Source organism: Hetaerina americana, unplaced genomic scaffold, assembly GCF_022747635.1.
Source record: "Hetaerina americana unplaced genomic scaffold, ioHetAmer1.1.p SCAF_8, whole genome shotgun sequence".
Lineage (NCBI taxonomy): Eukaryota > Metazoa > Arthropoda > Insecta > Odonata > Calopterygidae > Hetaerina > Hetaerina americana.
In genome coordinates, this window is record NW_027287427.1 from 54057845 (window position 1) to 54078577 (window position 20733).

The 20733-nt window shown below is 44.9% G+C and overlaps 1 protein-coding gene across 4 annotated transcripts in view; it reads right to left on the reverse strand.

The window, feature by feature from the left end:
* Ten-m (teneurin transmembrane protein Ten-m) overlaps window positions 1-20522 on the reverse strand; it is a 301736-nt gene extending 281214 nt beyond the window's left edge. For all 4 annotated transcript variants that reach the window (XM_071597033.1, XM_071597031.1, XM_071597032.1 and 1 more), the window contains exon 1: window positions 19264-20522. In XM_071597033.1, the coding sequence (XP_071453134.1) occupies window positions 19264-19429 (166 nt within the window). In that variant the 5' untranslated portion in view covers window positions 19430-20522. The remainder of the gene's footprint in view (window positions 1-19263) is intronic.
* Between the last annotated feature and the right edge of the window lie 211 nt (window positions 20523-20733).

Sequence of the window (20733 nt, forward strand, 5' to 3'; positions counted from 1 at the left end):
ACATGCATGAGGATTGAGGGAGTAGGGAAGGGGTCGGGGGGTCTCGGTGGGGATCGGTTCTGCCCTCTCAAGGTCGGAGAAAGTAATGAATAATTACTCTCGCGCGAGGGAGGGATTACTGCGCTCGGTGGGCATTACCATGCGGAATTTGGCCAGGGTCCCAACCGCTCCACAGCGTACCCGGATCCCGTTGCCGAACACTCGGATTTCCTGATCCTTCCATTTCATTCGTCCTTAAAGCATTCAAGTGTCTTAAACGTTCTCAACTCGGCCCACGCAGCACGAGAGGGATTTCCCAACGACAGATGCCGCCAAATTACTTTCGGAATGAAAACATATGTGAACTCGGGTGATAGACACAGGGATGCAGAAAAATGAAGAATCACACGTGTAACATAGCTGAACCCTAAGGGAAGGGGAAGGTACATGTCTATTGGGCTCTAAAACCATTTATTCAACACTTTAGGGATTGAATCTCTATATTAAGATCATTCCGCCGGCATATAAGAAATAAAAATATTCACCAATTTTCTTTTCCTTATGCCTCTCAACTCGTCGCGTACTCTTTTCCTATAGGAATAGTCTAATTAACTCATTCGCTAATATCGCGATTTAATGATTAATATATTGCACTTATTGCTTACATGAAGTTTAATAGCAAACTAATTGCGAGGACGAAATTCACTTGGATAGGTTTTGATTGCTGCTCGTACACGTGACGACACCTTTGGAAGAATGCTGACAGTCATTGCTTTCTAAATCAAAAGTAATGCGTCATATATCACTGTAGAGTCATAAATAAATATATAACCCTGATTGAATACATGGATTTTCACTTCATACAAGGAAAATATATACACCAATCTTCAGTAATAACGCCTAGTTGAATTATATATTAACGATTATAATATACAATACGATATAATTTATATATATATATATTAACGATTTATATATATATGTATATACATATATAATCGTTTCCTCGATAGCTCAAGTGGTTAGAGCTTCGGCCCGGCAAGTCAAAAGATCCGGTGTTCAAGTCCTGGTCACAGAAATATATTTGCGCTTGTGATCTGTGCTCGATTTAGCCTTACCCACCACTCCTATCTTCGTCCTTTAGATGTTTTTCTATCCCTTTTCCTTATATATATTACCATATGAATGAATATTTTTTCGTCATAAAGCGGGATTTCGTGTTTGAATGTATGCGTATATATATATATATATATATATATATATATATATATATATATATATATATATATATAGACACACACACACATACACACACACAAACATATATTTGCGAGCTTTAAGCGTAAATTCGAACGAAAGGTCTTTTCATACTTTCTAAGCTAGTATTTGTGTTCGGAGTCTTTCAGAACGTTTAGCTAATGTATATTGTTTTATTATTCCACACATTAGATAAGAACATCAAAAGTGAACCTTTATGGGCAAAACATTCAGTTCTATGGGAGAACATCTCTTGATGCATCCACAAGAGACGACGAGCTGACAGAACATCTGAAGAGAAATAAAAAAAATACTGGCATCCAACAAGGGCATTGATTTGAGGAAGATTTATCCAAGTAAAGATAAATCTTAAGCCCTAATCAAGGCAGTCGCAATAAAAAAAAGAGTGACGCAATCCTCGACACACGCCCTTCTGATGTACATGAGTTTTTTTTTCATCCTCGCGGAGGGGAGGGACAATTCTTTATCCATCTAAAGAACTCACCAGGAGATGGGCACTCACCCCTCACTTCGAATCTATATTCTCCCCACGGTGCCAAACACCGAGTTAGGGACCTTTAACGACCGGGGATGGCGCACTTTTCCTTATCTGTGTCCATGCGGACCCGGGAGTATTTCACTCGCACTTTCGCGACACGTTTCCTGTTCACTGGTAACTAGCACTCACTCCATCAAAGTCTCCCCGGTCCGTCCCCGCTCACTGCGGACCCCCCCTGGCACCAAATCAACTCCCTTGACTCCCCCCCCCCCACGGGATCGTCCACGACGACGCAGTGTGCAAAGAGATTGGCATCGGAAGTAGATGACAAAGGGAAAGGGCACGCGGCGTCAATTCGTCCCAAATGCATTGGGAGCGCTGCATGGGAGAGAAAAGGAAGAAAGGACCTCCTTCCCCACACATATCGAGTAGATACGACCTCTGGGAGATGCCGAACGAGATGGAATAGCTTTATATATATGGACTACATATCTCTCTCACATTCGCGTGGGCGATAGTGCGGACTTAGATATACTGCGCATGGGGTTGAGTGTGGGTGGTGGGAGGGGGATTTTCTTCAGGGAAAGGGTGAGTTAGTGGAGTGGGGGGGTAGGAGACGTCGGACGGAAGGAAAATAGAGAATGGGATCGAGAATGGAGTGGGAGGACAAAAAAAACACAGCACGTCGATACGGGGTAGATAAATTAGTGGGCGGGGCCAGCGAGGGGAGGATGGGACGGGAGTAGGGTGTGTTGGGGGGCGAATGAACCCCACCCCCTCTCTCCTATACCCCTCTCCGCACCCTCTCGCGCCAATATTTTCTTCTCGGCCCTTGGAAGGGGCCAAAAGCGGAGGCGGAGAGAGCGGGAAGAAAGTGAAAGGAAGTTTGGGTGCGCTGTTAGGGTCAAAAATGGACGGAAAAAACATTTGAAAAACTTTCAGCCGAATTTCCTCCTAGAGATCGGATCTTTGACGGAGGGGGAAAAAACAAGGGATAGAAATATTAAAGAATTTCTCTGAGAAATGGTTAGCGCTAAAGCCAAGAATATAAATTACGACCTTCAAAACGGAACCGATGAAAAACTTACCACGCCGTGTATAAATAAAGGAAATGAAAAATAAGTAAGCGTATCACAGCTTCGTTCGGTTGGGACAGGTAAGAGTAAGGTCAATTATCCCACACCGACTTAAACTAAGCTGAAATTGCTCCATTGAAAATATTCCAGTTTCTATCGAATGAACCTCTATGATGTGTAATAGTTGGTTCTTTGCGGCATTAAAATATAAGGAAGGTACACACTGCATACATATCTTTATGTATGCATGTATCTATGTATATATATATATATATATATATATATATATATATATATATATATACACACACACACACAGAGGTATAGATTATTTTTTGTGATCGCGTTTTGTCACATTACATTTCCACTCGGCATTAAGATTTTAACACAAAGAGTTGGTCGATGAAAGGACAGAATACATTTGCAAAGGCCCTTCACTAACAAGAATAAATCAAATGAAATGGATATCATACTTGTTGATGGCACATCAAAAATACCAGAAAGCTTTTAAAGAACATTAAAAACTCATAAGACACTTCATTTATTTAACTTCCGTTACTTCCATACATGAAAAAACAAAGTTTCTCAGGAGTAGAAATAGCAATATCACCAATTAATTACATTGACGCCATTAATGGTGATCTATTTTGGTAAGAGATATTATATATAGAGGAGAAAAATATTTTCCTTTCCCCTTCAATACTTTGCATATTTTTATCCCGGGGTTATTCTGGATATTCTGGAAACTGTACAGAAATAGAATTTAGCGCGGTAGACGAATCCAATTAATCCTATTTCAAGACCCGTCTTTGGAAAGGCCGAAATGGCCTCCATTTAAGTTGGTCGCTTTGTAGTTTCATCCACCACGATACGACCACGCAAGACACGAGTATTCTTACAAAAACTCCCGAAGAGGAAAAAATTCGATAACCTTCCTCCACCCTCCATGAAATAACTACGATGTGAATTCTACGCGCTCCGAAAACAAGCTTGAACGAGGCCGCCCTGCGAGGGCACACGCAATTTCCATGATCCAAACGCCGACGGGGCCGTCGCGTTGCGAAAAATCACACGAGTCGTGAGGCCGCGGAAACGGAGTGCATTTCTTATGGCGCGCGAGATCATGGGGCAGGAGGTGGTGGTGAGGACGAGGGGTCGCCACCGCTGGGCCCGCAACTCGCAGCGGGGAGGCAGCGAACTCAAAAGGATGGGATGATGTCACCGATGCGGCGGCGGGGGAAAACAAAAAAATTGACGCGCTTGGTGGAGGGGTGGGTGGAAAAGGGCGGCAGAGGTTGGGGAGTCTGAAAATATTGCGCCGGGCTGGAGGGAAGGCGCGGACCGAGAGGGGGCTAATGCGGGGGGTCACGACTCGAAACTGGAGTCAAGTAGGGAAGGAGGAATGTCGGAAGGGAGGGGGTAGGTGCTGGGGATAAGCGGCTGGGGGGACAGTCTGGGGGTGAAGCTCCATCGCGGAGTGCTGAGAGGACTAACGCCTGGATGTGCGACGCACAATTTGAAAAATTGCCCTTCGATGGTAGCGGGACGACGGAAGAATCAAAATCATATCCATGGTACCCTGCGAGACACCACTTACCCGAGGGTATGTGGTAGGCGGTGATTCCACACCAGGCATGCACAATCAAGAGAAAAATATTACTATAATATTAGAGAGAAAGGGAGAAGTTATGTAATTAGAGAAGCAGTAATAATTCTTACAAAAAGCCTTAAGAGCATGCACCATGTATTTAGGTTATACGTACTGCTCTAAACCTGCGAATCGAGTTGCTAGCAAGATTCTGGAAATATCGATGTCGCCAATCAAATTACCTCCGTCGTTTGTTCATAAAAACCTCGAAAATGCCTTTGAATGGGTATTAGGCTAGACTCGATGCCGCTCATAAAAGTTCAATCACTGAACAATATGCCACAACAAGAAATTATATTTCGTGTGAATTAAGTATGAGTTTGACCCTTGAGTATCGCCATGCAAAAAGTTATGGCTTGTAAAATATCAATTAGCAGCTGAAAATGTGTTCTTGATATCAGCACTAAATTATAACTTATCGTATTTCTGCCATTTTAGTAAAATTTATTATATCAAAACGCTTAAATTTCTTGTAGCACAACATACACGTGGATAAAGGAACAAGAAAATCAATTACAAAATTCTACTTCTTCAAATTAATTTTTTAATAATTTATTTGACTGAAAAACACGATGAAAAATGCATTTAAAGCTGGGTCAAGCATGGATAACTCCGAGCACGAACTCACTCTACGTCACTCTGAATGCAGCCGACAGATTCATATAATATCTAATAAAGTGGGCCATATACAGGATTCCAGTGGTTAACCTGGTTCAAATATAATATGCATCACACTTATCAACTAATAACCTTGGCTTTCAATTTCTTAACTTCAGGTAATTCGCCAATTTGTATGTGAGGTTCGTGTGAAAAACAGATGTGTTCAGGAAATCCACCATTTATCTCCATTTCCCACAGCAGTCAATGCTTCAATAAATTGCGTTAAGAGTCAATCGGATATAGAACTCTTTACTCGCAGAAGTAAGAAAAGCGAAAACTAGACTAGCTAAAAATAAACATTTAGATAAATGAATAGGGAAAGGAATAAAAAAAACTTCAACGAATTTATCTGTTCAGGAAATATACGATGACCAATGCGTGAAGAACGGGAGTCAAACCACGCATAATTTAAGCACTCAACACATACATTAACACATCTTAACAAAGCTGTGACAAGCGAAACATAGTGCAATGACGTTTTACAATATCCATTGCATTTGGTTTGCTCAACACATTTGTAGAATATCATTGACAGATTCACAATAGCAAAGCTATGCAGAGAATCTAAGGCATTCAGCCGTGATATATCGTCAAACCACAAGGCACGCCCCAGAGGATGGTCCTCGAAACGACGTCACTAAAATTCCAAGGATGCAAAGCGAGTCGGCTGTCCCATTCTGAGAGAGTATTTATGGGGGAAATGGAGGAGAAGGATCGCAAATCCCACCCGAGGCCAATAGCCACTCTATCGGGTGAGGCCATAACGCTGTCATTGGTTAATTGAACGGATTTCTACGAACTACATTGGCCCACGCGATTTGTGATTCTGTTTTTTGTCGAAACGAAAAATATTTCGCTATCGAATGTTTGTTTATTCTTCGACCTTTCTGATAAATAAGCCTGACTGCTATCCTATCACTCACTCATGGAGCGTGCGCTGATTTTCATATTAAGGCCAAAATATTCAGATTTCGCAATGAAAAAAAACGTATGCTAAATCTACCCCCTCTATGCCTCTTCCGCATAATGATTAGTTAAATTTGCGGCATCAGGACCATTGACTTTGGAAGTGAACGGCTTGGGTATGCATCGACTATTTTTTGCGCTATCAAAGTAAATCGTCTATCGATTGCCACTATTTACAATGAACAACGTTTAGCTCCCTCTAAAAATAACTGTTTCGTAATAGCTTTCATATCTTTGAGATAGTTAAAATAAAATAATACACTTATTACGGCTATAGGAGTTTTATTTTATTAATTCTAGATAGTTGTTTTCAAGAAATTATATTACAATTAATTACAACGTTTAAAAATTGCCAGGAAATACAATGTTATGATTCATTCCTAGATGAAATCATTTACCGACTCGAAGAACAAAAAGTTCGATACAAAGAATCATTTCAAGGATGTACACTTCGTGCAATTACGTAGAACTTATTTCCTGGCTTCTATCTTCTTGGAACTCAAAACTAATAGCTATGCAATAAATATGGCAGCATTAACAAGGCGGATAGGATTTGCAGTTAGCGAAGAAAACAACAATATAATCATAAATTAATCGTTGAAGAAGTTAAAAATGTTTCTTGGAGCTACTTAAACGAACGACGTTCAGACAACAGCAAAAGACTATGGAGATAACAATTTGCTTCATAGCGAATATTTTGTCGCCATTAACTATGCATTTCAGATTACCTTTCTAGAGGGGCTGAAGCAATTACAAAATTCTCCTCAAATTTTCGTAAATTTTAATCTCACGAGAAAAGCCGCGTAACGAAACGGTCGTCTGGGTGAGAACGACAAGGAGCATGGTATCGCCGGGGGCTTGATGCAGTTTTCATCATCTCAAACGCGACCACGCCAGGATGAATCTCGGAGGAAGACGATGCAATAAAATTGGAGGCGTGGGACTTCCGAGCGCTTCAGCGAGCGAGAATTTCTCGTGGGTACCCTTAACCCCCTGGGGGGTTGTACGGAAAGAAATGGCGGAGGGTGTACGGTGGGGGGGGGGGGAGAGCGAATGTTAGATGCGACAAACAAAATAAAATAAATCGGGAGCCAAAATCTGCGATTCACCCCGGGACCCTAACATCGCCCTGGGCTTTTCCATCCTTCGCCTATCATTCACCACTTTCGTCCGCGCACGGGCTTTGAAATAATATTGAATCTGACCCCTTCCCACATCCAGAAGAGCGAAACTAGAGTGAAGAGGGGGGAGATCCGGAGAGCAAACAGTACTGCGGGCCTCATATACATTCCCACCCTCACTACTCCCCCCAAATACTCCACATGTGCTAAGGAGCGAGCGAGGAGTGTGGTAAGGAAGCGAAGAAGGAACGTGAGTGCGTATATTCAGATCGACGGGTGCAGCAATAAAGTCGAGTGTCGGGTGCACCGGAGCAATACGAAATAAGAGCGGGATGAAAAAAATAGGAAATGAAAAAATGGGCGGGACAGAAACTGGATGTTGGGGTAGCGACTTCGTAGAAGGAATGGGGGTAGAGACAAAGTTCAAATGAAAAGGGAGACAAGGAAGGAGTGACATCGTGAAAAACAATGTTGCATTTCGATCGCAGTTTCGTTGTGGCTTACAGGCACGCTAACAATGACACTCGACACTCCAAAGTCCTTCAAATTTTCGGGGATAATCTAATACAACGTTACAAAAACTGATTCCATCTATATTTTCATTGACTACTGACGCAAGATTGAGATTATTTTATAACTCACCTTTAAGATTAGTTTATTTGCCGACGATGCAATGGTTTATCGTGATTTCCGTGATCTTGAGTTGGTAACAGCTTTTTCAGAAGATCATAATGCTATAAAACGCTGGTACGACACTTGGCAATTAGAATTAAACTTAAAGAAGTGCATAGTCATAAATGCTTGGGAAAAGAGCCTATGGAAGATTCTCAATTCTATCACAGAACAGTGTCTGGTGTCAATGAAGAGTCGACGGATGGATTGACTACAATTGAAACATGGCCGCGTCATTGTTGCGCATGAACAAGGAGCCGGAGGGTTCATCCACGGCCTCATGTGACGATAATACTCGTATTGAGTTCTTCTGTGACATGGATCTGTCAAACTTGTGAGTGTTGATACCTTTGCAAATTGGTTTTGGCTCTTCCTGTGTCAAAACAGCTCAAAATTAGATTGCAGGGAGTTATTGACTTTCCTTCGATGTTGGTCTTGATTGACAATTACCTAATGCGAGATTATATTAATTGGCAGTAATTAGATTTAGTATTTATGGATTGAAACTGCGAGTGATTATTTATAAGCTTTCGATGTGTTGAAGGCTTCTGAAATGTTAATGTGGAGGAGGATGGAAAAGATGAAATGGGCAGAATGATAAACAAATGAGGTGGTGCTGGGTATGTTGGGGGGAGGAGAGGGGCTTGTTGAGGGAAATAGAAAAGAGGCAGCAGAGATGGATTCAAAGCATTTTAATTGGCAATAAGAGGTTGAAGACTCTGATAGAGGGGAAAATACTGGGCAGACGAGAGAGGGGCAGGAATAAGATAAGGATGTTGAAGGGGTTGAAGAGAGGAAGGAAAATTATATACAGGATTGGCTGTTGGGTTGTGTTTTGCTACAAGGGATCGTATTGATATTCAGTCTGTGTCCATTCTAAACCTAAACGGTAGACTACCTAACAGTAATAATCGCTGGGTGCATCTGCTTGCAATCTCATATGTGAAATAACTTATCAACCAAAGTTACGATTTACCGATTTTCTATCAGTTTTGAGACGCAGACGGTTACTTATTTTCTGTCAATTTCGGAGAAATTCAACGGCCGTTGTTTAAACGTATTTTTTCAATTGCATCATAGCAAGACGGAGCCACTGCCGGCATTTATTGGAAAAAACGAGGCGAATACGGTTCGTAAATGGAGAATTCACAGTAGTAATATACAGGTATGCATATAATTTAATTTTTTTGAGGGCTGACAATATTGAGCGTGCAGGAAAAGTCGTCTTTGAGGAGTCGGGAGGCGTACTAATTTAATGACCGCATGAGTGTAATAGCATCGCAGATTTTGGAAATGAACAAACATTTTAAATTTCCCCATAATTGCCATAGAAATCGGTATTAAGGGAAACCTAATAAAATGAGCATTTTGATTTAAGAGATTCAGTTCCAGCTCCTAGATTTAGTAACTTTAGATTAGTCTGGGTTGCATTCACATCTTGCCACACATCCTAAAGGTGGTTTTCAAGGTGCTAAAATATCTGCAGAAATAAATATCTAATAAAACTGACGGACAGTTAACCAATTGGGATATTTTCTGTTTTGCAAAAGGACAAAATATTAAAATACACCGAATGCAGAGAGAAACGAAACGGGTAAATTACACGAAACGACTAGACTAGCGCGGAGGGAATGGAAGTGAGTCATATAGGCAGGGGGCGGGGGTATCTTAGAACAGGAAATGAAGGACGGGGCCCGAACACATAGGAAATAAGAGAAATTCTGACTAGGAGGTTAGGACCCTGAGAGATCTCGGGAGTGGGGGAGAAGGGGCAGGGCATATAGAAGGGGGGGAAGAGAGAGGGGAGGTCATCGGCGTTAGAATAATCCAACAGGACATTTGGGAGGAGAGAGAGGGAAAGAGGGTGGGGTGGGGCCCGGGAGGGTAAGGCGAGAGACGAAATCTGCGTGTGTCTGCATGTCGGCGTTGGGTTTTGTCAGAAGGCGGCGGTGCGGGAGGGAGGGAGGAGAGTTGGGGTGGGGGGGGAGGGGGCGGGTGTGTGACGGCGAGGAGGAGAAGAGGCACCGGGTGGGTCCAAATTGTGGGAGGGTTTATCCGGGGGAACTGGGGCGGGCGGGCGCGGGAGGGAGGGAGTGGGTGGGTGGATTCAAGAGGAACCAGGGGGGAGGGGGAAACATTTTGCGACACATGGCACTATCCAGCCACGCGTTATATGCGTCGGGTGGGGAGGAAATTGGACCCAGATCGGAGGGCAATATATATACACGGGGCTTGCTGCCTGTCTGGCAGGTTCCAGCCTACTCCCAACCACCCTCACCCCCCCCCTCAACACCCACCTCTGCTCCCCACTCGATGCAGCACAAACCACCCACCCACCCCCCATACTCTTCCCCCCTTCTCTCTCTCCGCCCCCGGGAGATGAAGCGGCTGGCGGGGGAAGATAGATGAATGAATATATAGAGGAAGGATAGAACTGAAGGAAGGGAAGAGAGGGGGGGTTGTTTGAGACCAGGGAGTGGGTGGAATGAGGGATTCGTTTGGAAGGAGGAATAGTATTTTAGGGAGGGGGAGAATTTCCGGTGGGGAGAGTGCGGGGATTAAATCACGACGGACACCGGAGTCGGCCGGAGGACGGCTGGGAGGACGCCGATGGCCACCCTCTCGGATGACCACCGGAAAATATCCCTCTCTCTCTCTTTAACCACGAATTCGAGACCCAAGCGTAAGAGATTTGATATCCCAGCGACTGATGAGGTCTTACTGCGCTTTGGCCAACCGCTCATTATGCACACAAAGGCCCACAGCACGTTTTTAGACTCTTATTACAGGGCACAGCCGATGATTTCCTTTCTAACGTTATAAATCTTTCGTGCAAATTGAGGAGAAAGAGGAATTATGAGGGAAATAATACTCACGGCATCAGGAATACGCGTTTGAAATTATGACTGGGTAACCTTAGTGAGAATGCAAAACAATGCAATTTTTCACGCTGCGTGAAATAAATGGGAACGTAGAAATAAAGTGTAAATTAGTATATTTTCCCCTCTTAATCTTTAACCCTGACGATGGTTCCAATAGTCTTCGGTCATTTCAAGACTAAACGTCGAAACAGTGACTGAGATTAAATATTTTTCCCTAAAGGCGGAGCCTTGTCGTTGCAGCCATTGGTCTCTTTACATTGCCGTTCTTCTCAGTTCATTGTAGGTTGTTGCTCACATAGCACTTTTTATTTCATCTATAAATGTCTTTCTTGTCCTGACCATTCTTTTTATTCCAGTTATTTTCTCCTCCATTATATTTTCCAGGAAGTGGTTATGTCTGAGAACATGTTGAAATAATTTAATTTACCTGTTCTCCCTCTCTTTTATTAAATTGCTTTCCTCTTTCATTTCTCCCAATTCTTCTATTTTGTTTTCTTGTCCGTCACACTGAGCCTTAGTGTTACTCTACGTCATGGAATGTTTCCACAAATATAATTTTAATTATAATTGTTTTTCGCAGAGACCTTCGTTTAATTATAACCTATAATCACACATTATTGTGCGGCATTAGTAGCACAACGGTATGAATACCCAGGATTTCATTAAAATTAAGGACGGTTTTGTACTGCTAAATTGTTCATTAAACTACCTGACGCTTGTTTCAACGACTGGGAGTCATCACCAGGGAAACTGAAAAAGTAAGGTAAAATTCTCAAAGGCAAGGATAATAACTCCTCGAACTTGTACTTAATATGACTAAACTAAAACAATTTTTCTTTTAGAAAAGTGGGAAACAAAATGTCCACGTAATTTATTTCGCATTCTAATGACTCCGGAATCATCCATTATTCTTATACAGTGAGTATCAAGGAACCTTCGCCTATTTTGAAAATTACCCTTTTACCTACATGATAGGAGGGTGAGTTAAAGTTGTGAAAGAGAACCGTGTGAGCACATGAGACGATGGGAAGAGAAGGGTGAGGGAGGGGGGCATCGGGAGAGAGGCCAAGAGGTTAGGGAGAGTAGAGAAGACTCCCTTCCATATTTCAGAGGATAACTATTAAGCGTCAGTCACGTACGCGGGCTGACAATAGATTGATGGTTTTCATCGGCATTGTTGAAAATATTCCCAGCCCTCGGGCTTCCATATTGAAATTACCTGTCATTCATTGTTGGAGGAACATGAGTTTATAAAATGGGGAAGGGGATACGCCTCCGGGAATGAGTACTGAAAAGTATTATGCGGGTTAGGCGAAGAGGGAAGTTGCCTCGAATCTCCCCTTTCTGTCCCCCCTCCCCCACAGCCAACGCCGCACCGTGCTCCGTCTTGAGTTGGGTCGAACAAACGGGAGGACGCGAATGGTTTGCCCGTGAACCGGGAAGGATGAAGCCAGAGGACGCTTCACACCGATCTGAACCCGAAACTCGGAAACATTTTGCCAAACAAACAGTTACCAGAGGGGAACGCAGCGGACACGTGAAGTGGGGACTACTAATCCAATGAACCACATCGATTCCGTGGTGAAGTATTGCCTCCTGAAACTCATTTCATTTGAAAGATCGAGTACTTAATCTACGGGCAATCCATTTTCGACCGATTGAAAAGGAAAACTCCATTTTCGCACAATTACAACCACCGGAAGGATAGATGAGAACGCTTATAGACGTCACACCGACTTATATTAGACCCTCCCAAGTATAAAAGAAATGATCAATAAATCTTTTGATACAGGGAGTTTATCTCTAGACTCTGAATTAAGAGAGAGAGAAATAAAGAAATGTGGGGTCACATAATAGACTAGCAGCTGGAAGAATCGAATGAAGACGTGCAGAAAGCCAATTCTACAAACGCTTACTCGGATCCAATCTCGGAATAAACTCCTTTTTGAAAACTCTGTTGCTCTACCTTCTGCGGAAGCTCGTAATTAAGATGTACTCACTACACAGTCGAAGCTTTAAAATCCTATTTGGCATAATCAATATGCGACGAGATGAAAACGCTAAAACAACAGTAATGCACGTTTAGTCTTGAGACTTTATTTGCTCCGAACACATGCCAAAAATTTTCAATATAATTGTCTAATCACGTCAACAGCATTTTCTGTTAAAGGATAAACAGAATGATAGTCCTCAGTTTACCAATAACCGAGTGTATTTTAATATCATCATCATAACACTAACAACTAAGTTCATATTGGAAATCTTCTTAACCTTCGAGTCTAAGTTTTGACCGTAGTTTTTACGAAAGAAACCTTTGTGAGTGTTCACAAGGAATGAAAACAACCTCGGAATCAAGCGAGAATTGTCGTAACGCTCGACAATGGTTGCACTGTTCCGACGGTCAGTCGATTTACAACAAAGGAAAGGTCCCGACATGAAGGCAGTTGAGACTAAAAGCCCACCCTAGTAATAAGACCATTAAAAAAACCTTCGTCCGGCGGCCCTCGCCGGCGAGACATCAATTTACTCAGTATGCAAGCGGGGACTTGAGGAAGGGGACATTTCGGTCGATGGCCCATTTCATCGAACCAAAAAAAAAGGAAAGAATAGACGACCTCTCTTTCAAGAGGAAGAGGGAAAGAAAAAAAATCCAACTCTCATCCAATCCCGGAATACACTTGTGTTGTTGCGATACACGGCAAAGAGCAGAGCAAAGACCGCCTCTTGACCAGCAGCCGCCTTTACAATTTTTTTTATTTTCATCTTCGCCCCTTCCCCTCCCCCACTCTCCTCGAGGAAATAATCTAGATTGGCCGCGCGTCAGGTGTTCCCGAGATCACGGAGCAAGAACAAAAGGAAGGAACATCCCTGGGACCACATGACGCCTCCACCACTTCACAAAAGGAACGGGCCGAGAAGCGAGAGGGCTGGGACGGAGGGGGAGCGGGGGGGAGGGCCGGAGAGGTGAGCCTGAAGACTGAGTTTCGCCGTCCGGAAATTAGGAAAGATGAAAAAAATAAGCATAAAATAATAAAAAACGACAATAACCGCGACAAAAACATCTCGCCATCAATCAATCTTTTTTTTGGAAGAGCATCAGCGGCGTGGGATGTGTGAGAGAGGAGAGCGAATACCAAACTTATAATTGCTCACCGAGCACGATTCAACACAACGTCCGCTATTGTTCGCGTGACGCTCTCTCCTCTAGGAAGGGTGGGAATGGGGTGGTTGGGGACGGGCTTCGTGGGTGAGTTCGAGAGGGGGAGATACTAACCACCCTCTCCCACGCTAGTACCCGGGGGGGACCACGGGGGGGCGGGTGGCGAGGACCCTCTCCCCCTCGTGACCATTCAAGGTCCCCCCCTCCATGGTCTTCGTAGCACATTAACGCGGTGTCCGCACCTCTGTATAACCAGGCGTTCCCTCTATTTTTTCCACCCTCTCTCTCTCTCTCCCTCTCGACCCCGGCGGCTTTACGGGCAACATTATTACATGCGCGGAAGGCCTAAGCCAATCATCGCCCCATGAGTCAATTCGGGTACACCAGCACGCACGCCACACCGCGTATGATAAAAGCGCGTTGATGCACCGCTTTGGGCCGAGATGCCCTTCGCGGCGATGTGAATGCCGTGTAGCCTGTTATCACCGCGTGAAGAATAGTTATTAAGTGGGTGGGTTGCTGAGGCTGATTACTATCCACCATTAAGGGCTTTTATTGGCATCCACTTAATGCAATTGTCATAGCCCAGTCTTGCGAAAGGTCGCCGTTCTCTCTACACCACGGCTAATACCCAATGAAGGGACGAAATAAAACCCTTTCACTGACTCATGCAACACAGTTATAATGCACACATTAATCAATATAATTCCCTTTCTTCACTTTACCACAAAGGATTTATGTTTTTTCGGCACTAATACGCAACATATTGGCCGAGGAGCACTTTTTATACCAAGGAGAAATAGGGATAAAACATTCAGAGGATATATGGAACGCGATTTCCCGATTACAAAATGATCTAATATTACCTCCTTAACTATTCCCAAAGAATAAATCATTACACTCTTCGACTTTTAACATTATATATTGCATTGCTATTAACAATCTACATACATCATGTTACGGGGATCAAAACAAGCGATTCAAGCCACAAAAGTTTGTTTTCCTCAAGGACAGTACAAAAAATTATTGTTCATTATAACAAGCAACGTTGATATTACTAGCACGATTACTCTCTAGATGCGAATTCTTCTCCATTAGAAAATTTTACACTTTCTAAAACCTTCATAATTTTAAGCGTTTCTTATTCGAGAAATTCGAGCAATTTCAGCAATACAAGAATTTCAATCCGAGCAATATCCGGATCCGCGTATCTCTTTCGTTAGCCATCCTATTCCCATCATAAAAACGCGTTCATCGTCACGCCGAGACAAAACTGTTTCGCAAAAAGCTATGTTCTAGCCAGGTACAGATAGACTTCATTATATCTCTTTTCAGCTATTCTGAAATGGCTATTGGATTGAAATAAATGTATATTTATTGGGCATTTTTATCGTAGTAGTCCGGGGGTAGAGCGTTGGACTGCTGGCCGTAGGGTCCCGGGTTCGATTCAAGCCCTGGGCACCTGCAGCTCCGCCCAAGCAATGTGATTTTTCGGGTACAAAATCTTCTTAGGAACCCATAACCAGCACAGGGAAAGGAACTGGCCCCCCTACCATGATGTGTGAATATCACACCCCGTATAGGGCTTAAGTACTGGGTGAACTCTACCATCACCTACCAAACTGACCTTCAGGTTAATTACTGTGTTTATGGTATTTTTAACATTAATTGGGAAGAGAGAAATGCTACGGATTTTATACTTACAAAGTTCCTTCAAAACATGGACTCAAGTCTACAAGAGAACACAGTTTACAACCGGTCACAAGGTCTACTACCTTGGCATGACGACTGGCCGAGTGAAAGGTGGACTGAAGGGTCTACAGGGTTAGGGAGAGAAGGAAGAGGAGAGAAGGCAGGGGAGGGAGAGAGAGAGGGCGATAGAGAGAGGGGAGATAGAGATAGAGGGAGATAGAGATAGAGGGAGATAGAGAGAGAGGGAGATAGAGAGAGAGGGAGATAGAGAGAGAGGGAGATAGAGAGAGATAGAGGGAGAGAGGGAGGGAGAGCGAGGATGGGGGGGGGGAGAGAGCAAGCCTTCCGCCTTCATCCTTTATAATCACGCAACGCCGACGGACGGACTCGAATGTCGGGAGGAGGCAAGCGAACATGGCCGCTGGAACCCCCACCACCACAATGTCGTTGCTCGAAGTGGACAGATCGGACAAAGTTTTCACGTGAGAAAGTCCACTGGCGTGATAAGCCCATACATACCGACCTTACATGGGTCAAGAGAACCTCCTCCAGATGCAAGACAAATTAAACGAAATTATTCTTCACTTGCAGTGACTAGGCAAGGAAATAAAGGGCGCGCAACTATGACGTAATGCGATACATTTACTTTTCATAGAAATCGTATGTCAGTGCATTTTTACGTATTTCTAAGCCGCCCCTTCTATTTCGGGGGTAGCCGACTGCCTGCCTCTATTCCGATGCGCCACTGCGTCGTTCCCATCCTCCCGTCCACACGTAATACACCCCGCGCGCCTTCGATCAGCCAGTGGCTGTAGTCCACCGCGCTCGGCTCGGCCACGATGAATGGGTGAGAGGGCAGACTGCGGGAGGGGCGGCACGGGGGAGAGGAGGGGAGAATTTCGGGTTCCGTACGGTGGCGACACCTAGGCAGCGAGGAGGAGAAACACTCGAGAGTTGGGCAAGGGGATGGAGAGAGAGTATCCGCCGTCGCCCGATCTACCAACCAACCCGCCTGCGCATCTCCACGACCCGGTACTCTCACCACCCCTTGATGCCGCACCGCCTCCGACGCCCAGCTCGGCCCGCCCCGACTGCACGGGCATCTCGGGCCAAGTCTCGCGTTTGCGCCGACACGGTCACCCGAACCAACTCCCACGGATCCGATTTCCAAAAATCTTGCGACAAATAATAATTTAAAAAATATCTCGATCAAATTGCGAACAATTTTTTTTTATTCCTCTCGGGAAATAATGCGTGCTTCGGCGTGGACGGAAAGATTTCTTTTTCTCCTGCCCCCGGGAAACTATCCCACCTCCTCGGCGGAAAAGGACGGGGAGGACGGATGTTTTCTTTGTCGATTGCCGAGCTGAAAACTAATTAAATCCATAAACCAATACCGAGCCTCCTATGTTGACAATCCCAAGTGCTATGGACTTGGGCTTTTCCCTGGACGTTGTTTTTACGGAAATTTATAAATCGCTAAATAAATACAGAGCCGAAAACGCGAGCATAACATATAAATACATATATAGCAAAAAGGAAAAAAACGATTTTAAACGATTATCGAAAATATTTATGTATCTAAACATGCGCCAAATATTTTAAAACTTGGTTTAAAATGGGAACATGGAATTATTCGATTTCACTGTAATCGAAGGCAGAAAACAAGGTATTTTTTCGGCCGGATTTGTTAAACTTTTTTACATATCAGCTCACTCAATCGGCAAATTGGCAGTAAAAAATAAGCTCACTTCTGCTACATTTTTTTGTGCCTCCTTTCCTATTTGTGCGAAAGAAATATTAAAAACGAATCGTCATTGTATCCGTCATTTTCCCGGGCTGTTTACACAAATTCAGAAAGAGTTTATCCCGAAAGCGACCGAATATATCCTCTCTTCTGTTTTTTTTAAGCTTAGTCCTCCCTTTATCTTCACTTCGAAGAAGACGCCAGGAGGAACTCGACTATGGACACGAGTTCGTCGGACGGCGGAGGAAAACAATGCGGACACGCCCTCACGGGACAAGGATTCGATTCTCTGTAAATAATTTACGGGGACGGAGTGGGGGAAGGGAAAGAGCGTAAGGAAGTCAGATTTGGGAGAGGGACTTACTAGAAAAGAGTCCCGTGCTCGCACCCTAATAGTAATTACATCTTTTCCGGTCTCCCCAAGAGCCAACTCGGTTCTGTTTAATTCTGAGTCTGGTAGCGGGTTGGCGTGTAGAGGAAGAAGCCATATCTGGCTGGACTTCTACGGAATTATGCAATTGATAATGTGTGTCCGGGAATGGAAAACAAGAGAGAAAGAAAGAATAACTCACTCGCGAGTGGGAAAGAAACCTGTGCCCTCCCTTCACCATTGCCCAGCCGGGAAGTTCCAACGACAGCCGTAGAGTTCATAAAATGCCCGCCGACGCACTCCACGCGACTAGGACACAACCGAAGCACTTCCGCTGCCTACCACAAGACTCGTCCCAAAAACAACAACGACGATCGCCAATTTAGAGGCAATAATTAAACTCGATAGGATTGTGTGCGAGGAGGAGAGGAGCCGTCAGGGGTGGGGTGGTAAAGATGGGGATAAGGGGAGGGATGAGACCATCGGACGCATAGGGATGACGATCGCGACACGCCAAGGGTTCAATTTGTCGAGCGAAAGGTGACGGGAGGGAGGGGGTGACGGGTGGATGCGGGGGGGTGGGCGAGGATGTAACCGGCTATCGGGCCCGCATCGGCCCGGGGAATCCACTCCACGGATGGTGGACCCTCTCTCCCACACACACTCCCGAGGCAGCCAAGTAATCAAAACCCGACCCGTAAAGCGAGCCGTGGTTCTCACGCGGAGAAATCATTTCCCGGCGGCCTTGATTGCTGCAGCCCCGATCGGATGCATGGACGTGCGTGGGTGTGGGTGAGTGAATATTAACGCAATAGGCTCCCTCATACTCACACATCTCCCCGCCTCTCTTGCTCCACCATCTGGGCTAAACTAATCGACGCATTTCCGACAGCATCACTGACAAATAAAGGAAAAAATATTCTCATTCAATTTTCGCCCTTAACTTCCCGAAATCGAGTCACCCCTAATTTACATGCGGCTGACCGCTTCATGATTGTCGTCCGTAATAGAGCGCTTTGGTTATTTCATAACGAAGGCTTAAGAGAATACGAATGATCATGACATGGAACTCGTACAGAGCACGATTTTTGTCACCGATTTCGAGGAAAATCGAATGCGCATCAATATTTCAGCAACAAAATCTATCACTCACGATTACGAGAATGGATGACGCAGAAAAAAGTGTTGAAGAAGGGATAAAAAAAACCCTTAACTTGAGCACCCCGCATGGATCGAAGTCATTCCATTTACCACCCGCAACAATAGTTTCCACGATATTTCCACAGATTTCCATCCACCAGTCGTGAGGTTTATAGGGCTACTGGGGCAGCTGGCCCCCCGGGAATGACGAGGCCCTCGCCGCAGTTGTACGGTGTCCCATCGGCAACGCGATATGCTGAGCCAGGAAGTTAAAGGGGGAGGTTGGAGCAAGGAACGGGAGGGAGACACGGGAATGACAACACGAAAACGGGTTTTTCCCTCGAAACAAACGAAAAAATCCTTCCATGGAAATCGTGGGTCATTACTCACTCACCTCTGTCAATCACTCTTTCCGCGATCCAGGCGTACTCCTGCGTGGGATCGAACCCACGACCTTGCGGTGCCGACTCATAGTCACGCGGATGCATTACGACACTCACTGCGAACGTTTTGTTCTTCTTCCTCGTCGCACTTTGAAACGAAGAAACAATCCTTTTCATTCACTTGATCGCAATTTCACTCACTTCGAAGAGGAGGAAGGAAGGGGGGAGGGGTACAAAAGTCACTGTTTCGTCACCACAACTCTCGACTGCACGACAGAACGAAGAGATACGGGATAACGGTTCGGGGGTATCTAGGGAGGCGACAAGAGTCAGATCGCGGTCACAACTAGCGTTGGATATTCTTTAAATGGATATTCTTCACTTGTGCCCACAAACAGGATGCAATCACATCAAGTTCTGGAAGAAAAAACGATCACGAACGAATGACAGCAATCGACAAAGGTTATCTTATGCATATATGTATATATTGAAGGATCACAGTCCGATCATCACGCCTCTTTGAACAAAAAAAAAACAAAAAATAATGGAAAACTATAAAAAAGGGGCCGTCGCAAACTAATTTTCAAACCATTTGTCACGGATTTTGTTGACTGGTGGTAAAGATGAAAAGTTAACGTTCGCTGCCCATGTTCATGGGACGCATGGCTTGCTTAAATTCGAACCCCATCGGCTCATAAGGTCACGACCAATGCGATGACCCCATCTTCACACCAATGACAACAATGCTGCAAGACATTTGCGATTCCTTTATTGTAATCCTGACAATCGTCCCATCTTCGGGAAAGAAGCGACCTCTCGATCTACTAGGTGACACTGCAAAACAATGGTGACTCGCTGTCTACTTCCCTCCAGAGTTCTATTTTCCGAAGAACACCGACGGCCAGTCGGCCTTCATCGGCGGCGTCTCCTCGCTCGGGGCAGGGCTACAACAGCAGTCCCGCCAGCGAACACACCATAGGCGACTGAAGTTTCCCACGGAGGGATAATCGGCGAAACACACGATATATCACAGACGAAAAAAATCCTGATTACGGTCAGTCACGACGGAACTGCATTGATGGTTCACGGTTGCGCAGAGGGACGATGAGGAGAGTCTCTCTGAACACCCGAGGAACCGCGGGAGCGGGGAGGTTTCGGTCGGCGGCGGTGCGAGCGGGGGTCGTCCGACTACGGGAACCAGGGACGGCTGGCGAAGGGTATATCGGAAAGGGGGGAAGTGGCGGGAGACCTTCGGGCATGGGCAGGGAGAGGAGCGAGCCCTCCCGTCTGCTAGCGCGAACTCACGGAGAAGTGGGGAAACGACGCGACGCTGCCCGCCTGCACCGGTGGGGCCGTACTTTCCGTTCTACCCGTTCTGAGGTCGAGGTTGGAATGAGCCGAGAACGCGGTGGAGAAGTCTGTCGGACAGCGTCAGAGGAGGGGAAGGGAGGGGAAACGGAGAGGGGAAAGGGACTTGAGGA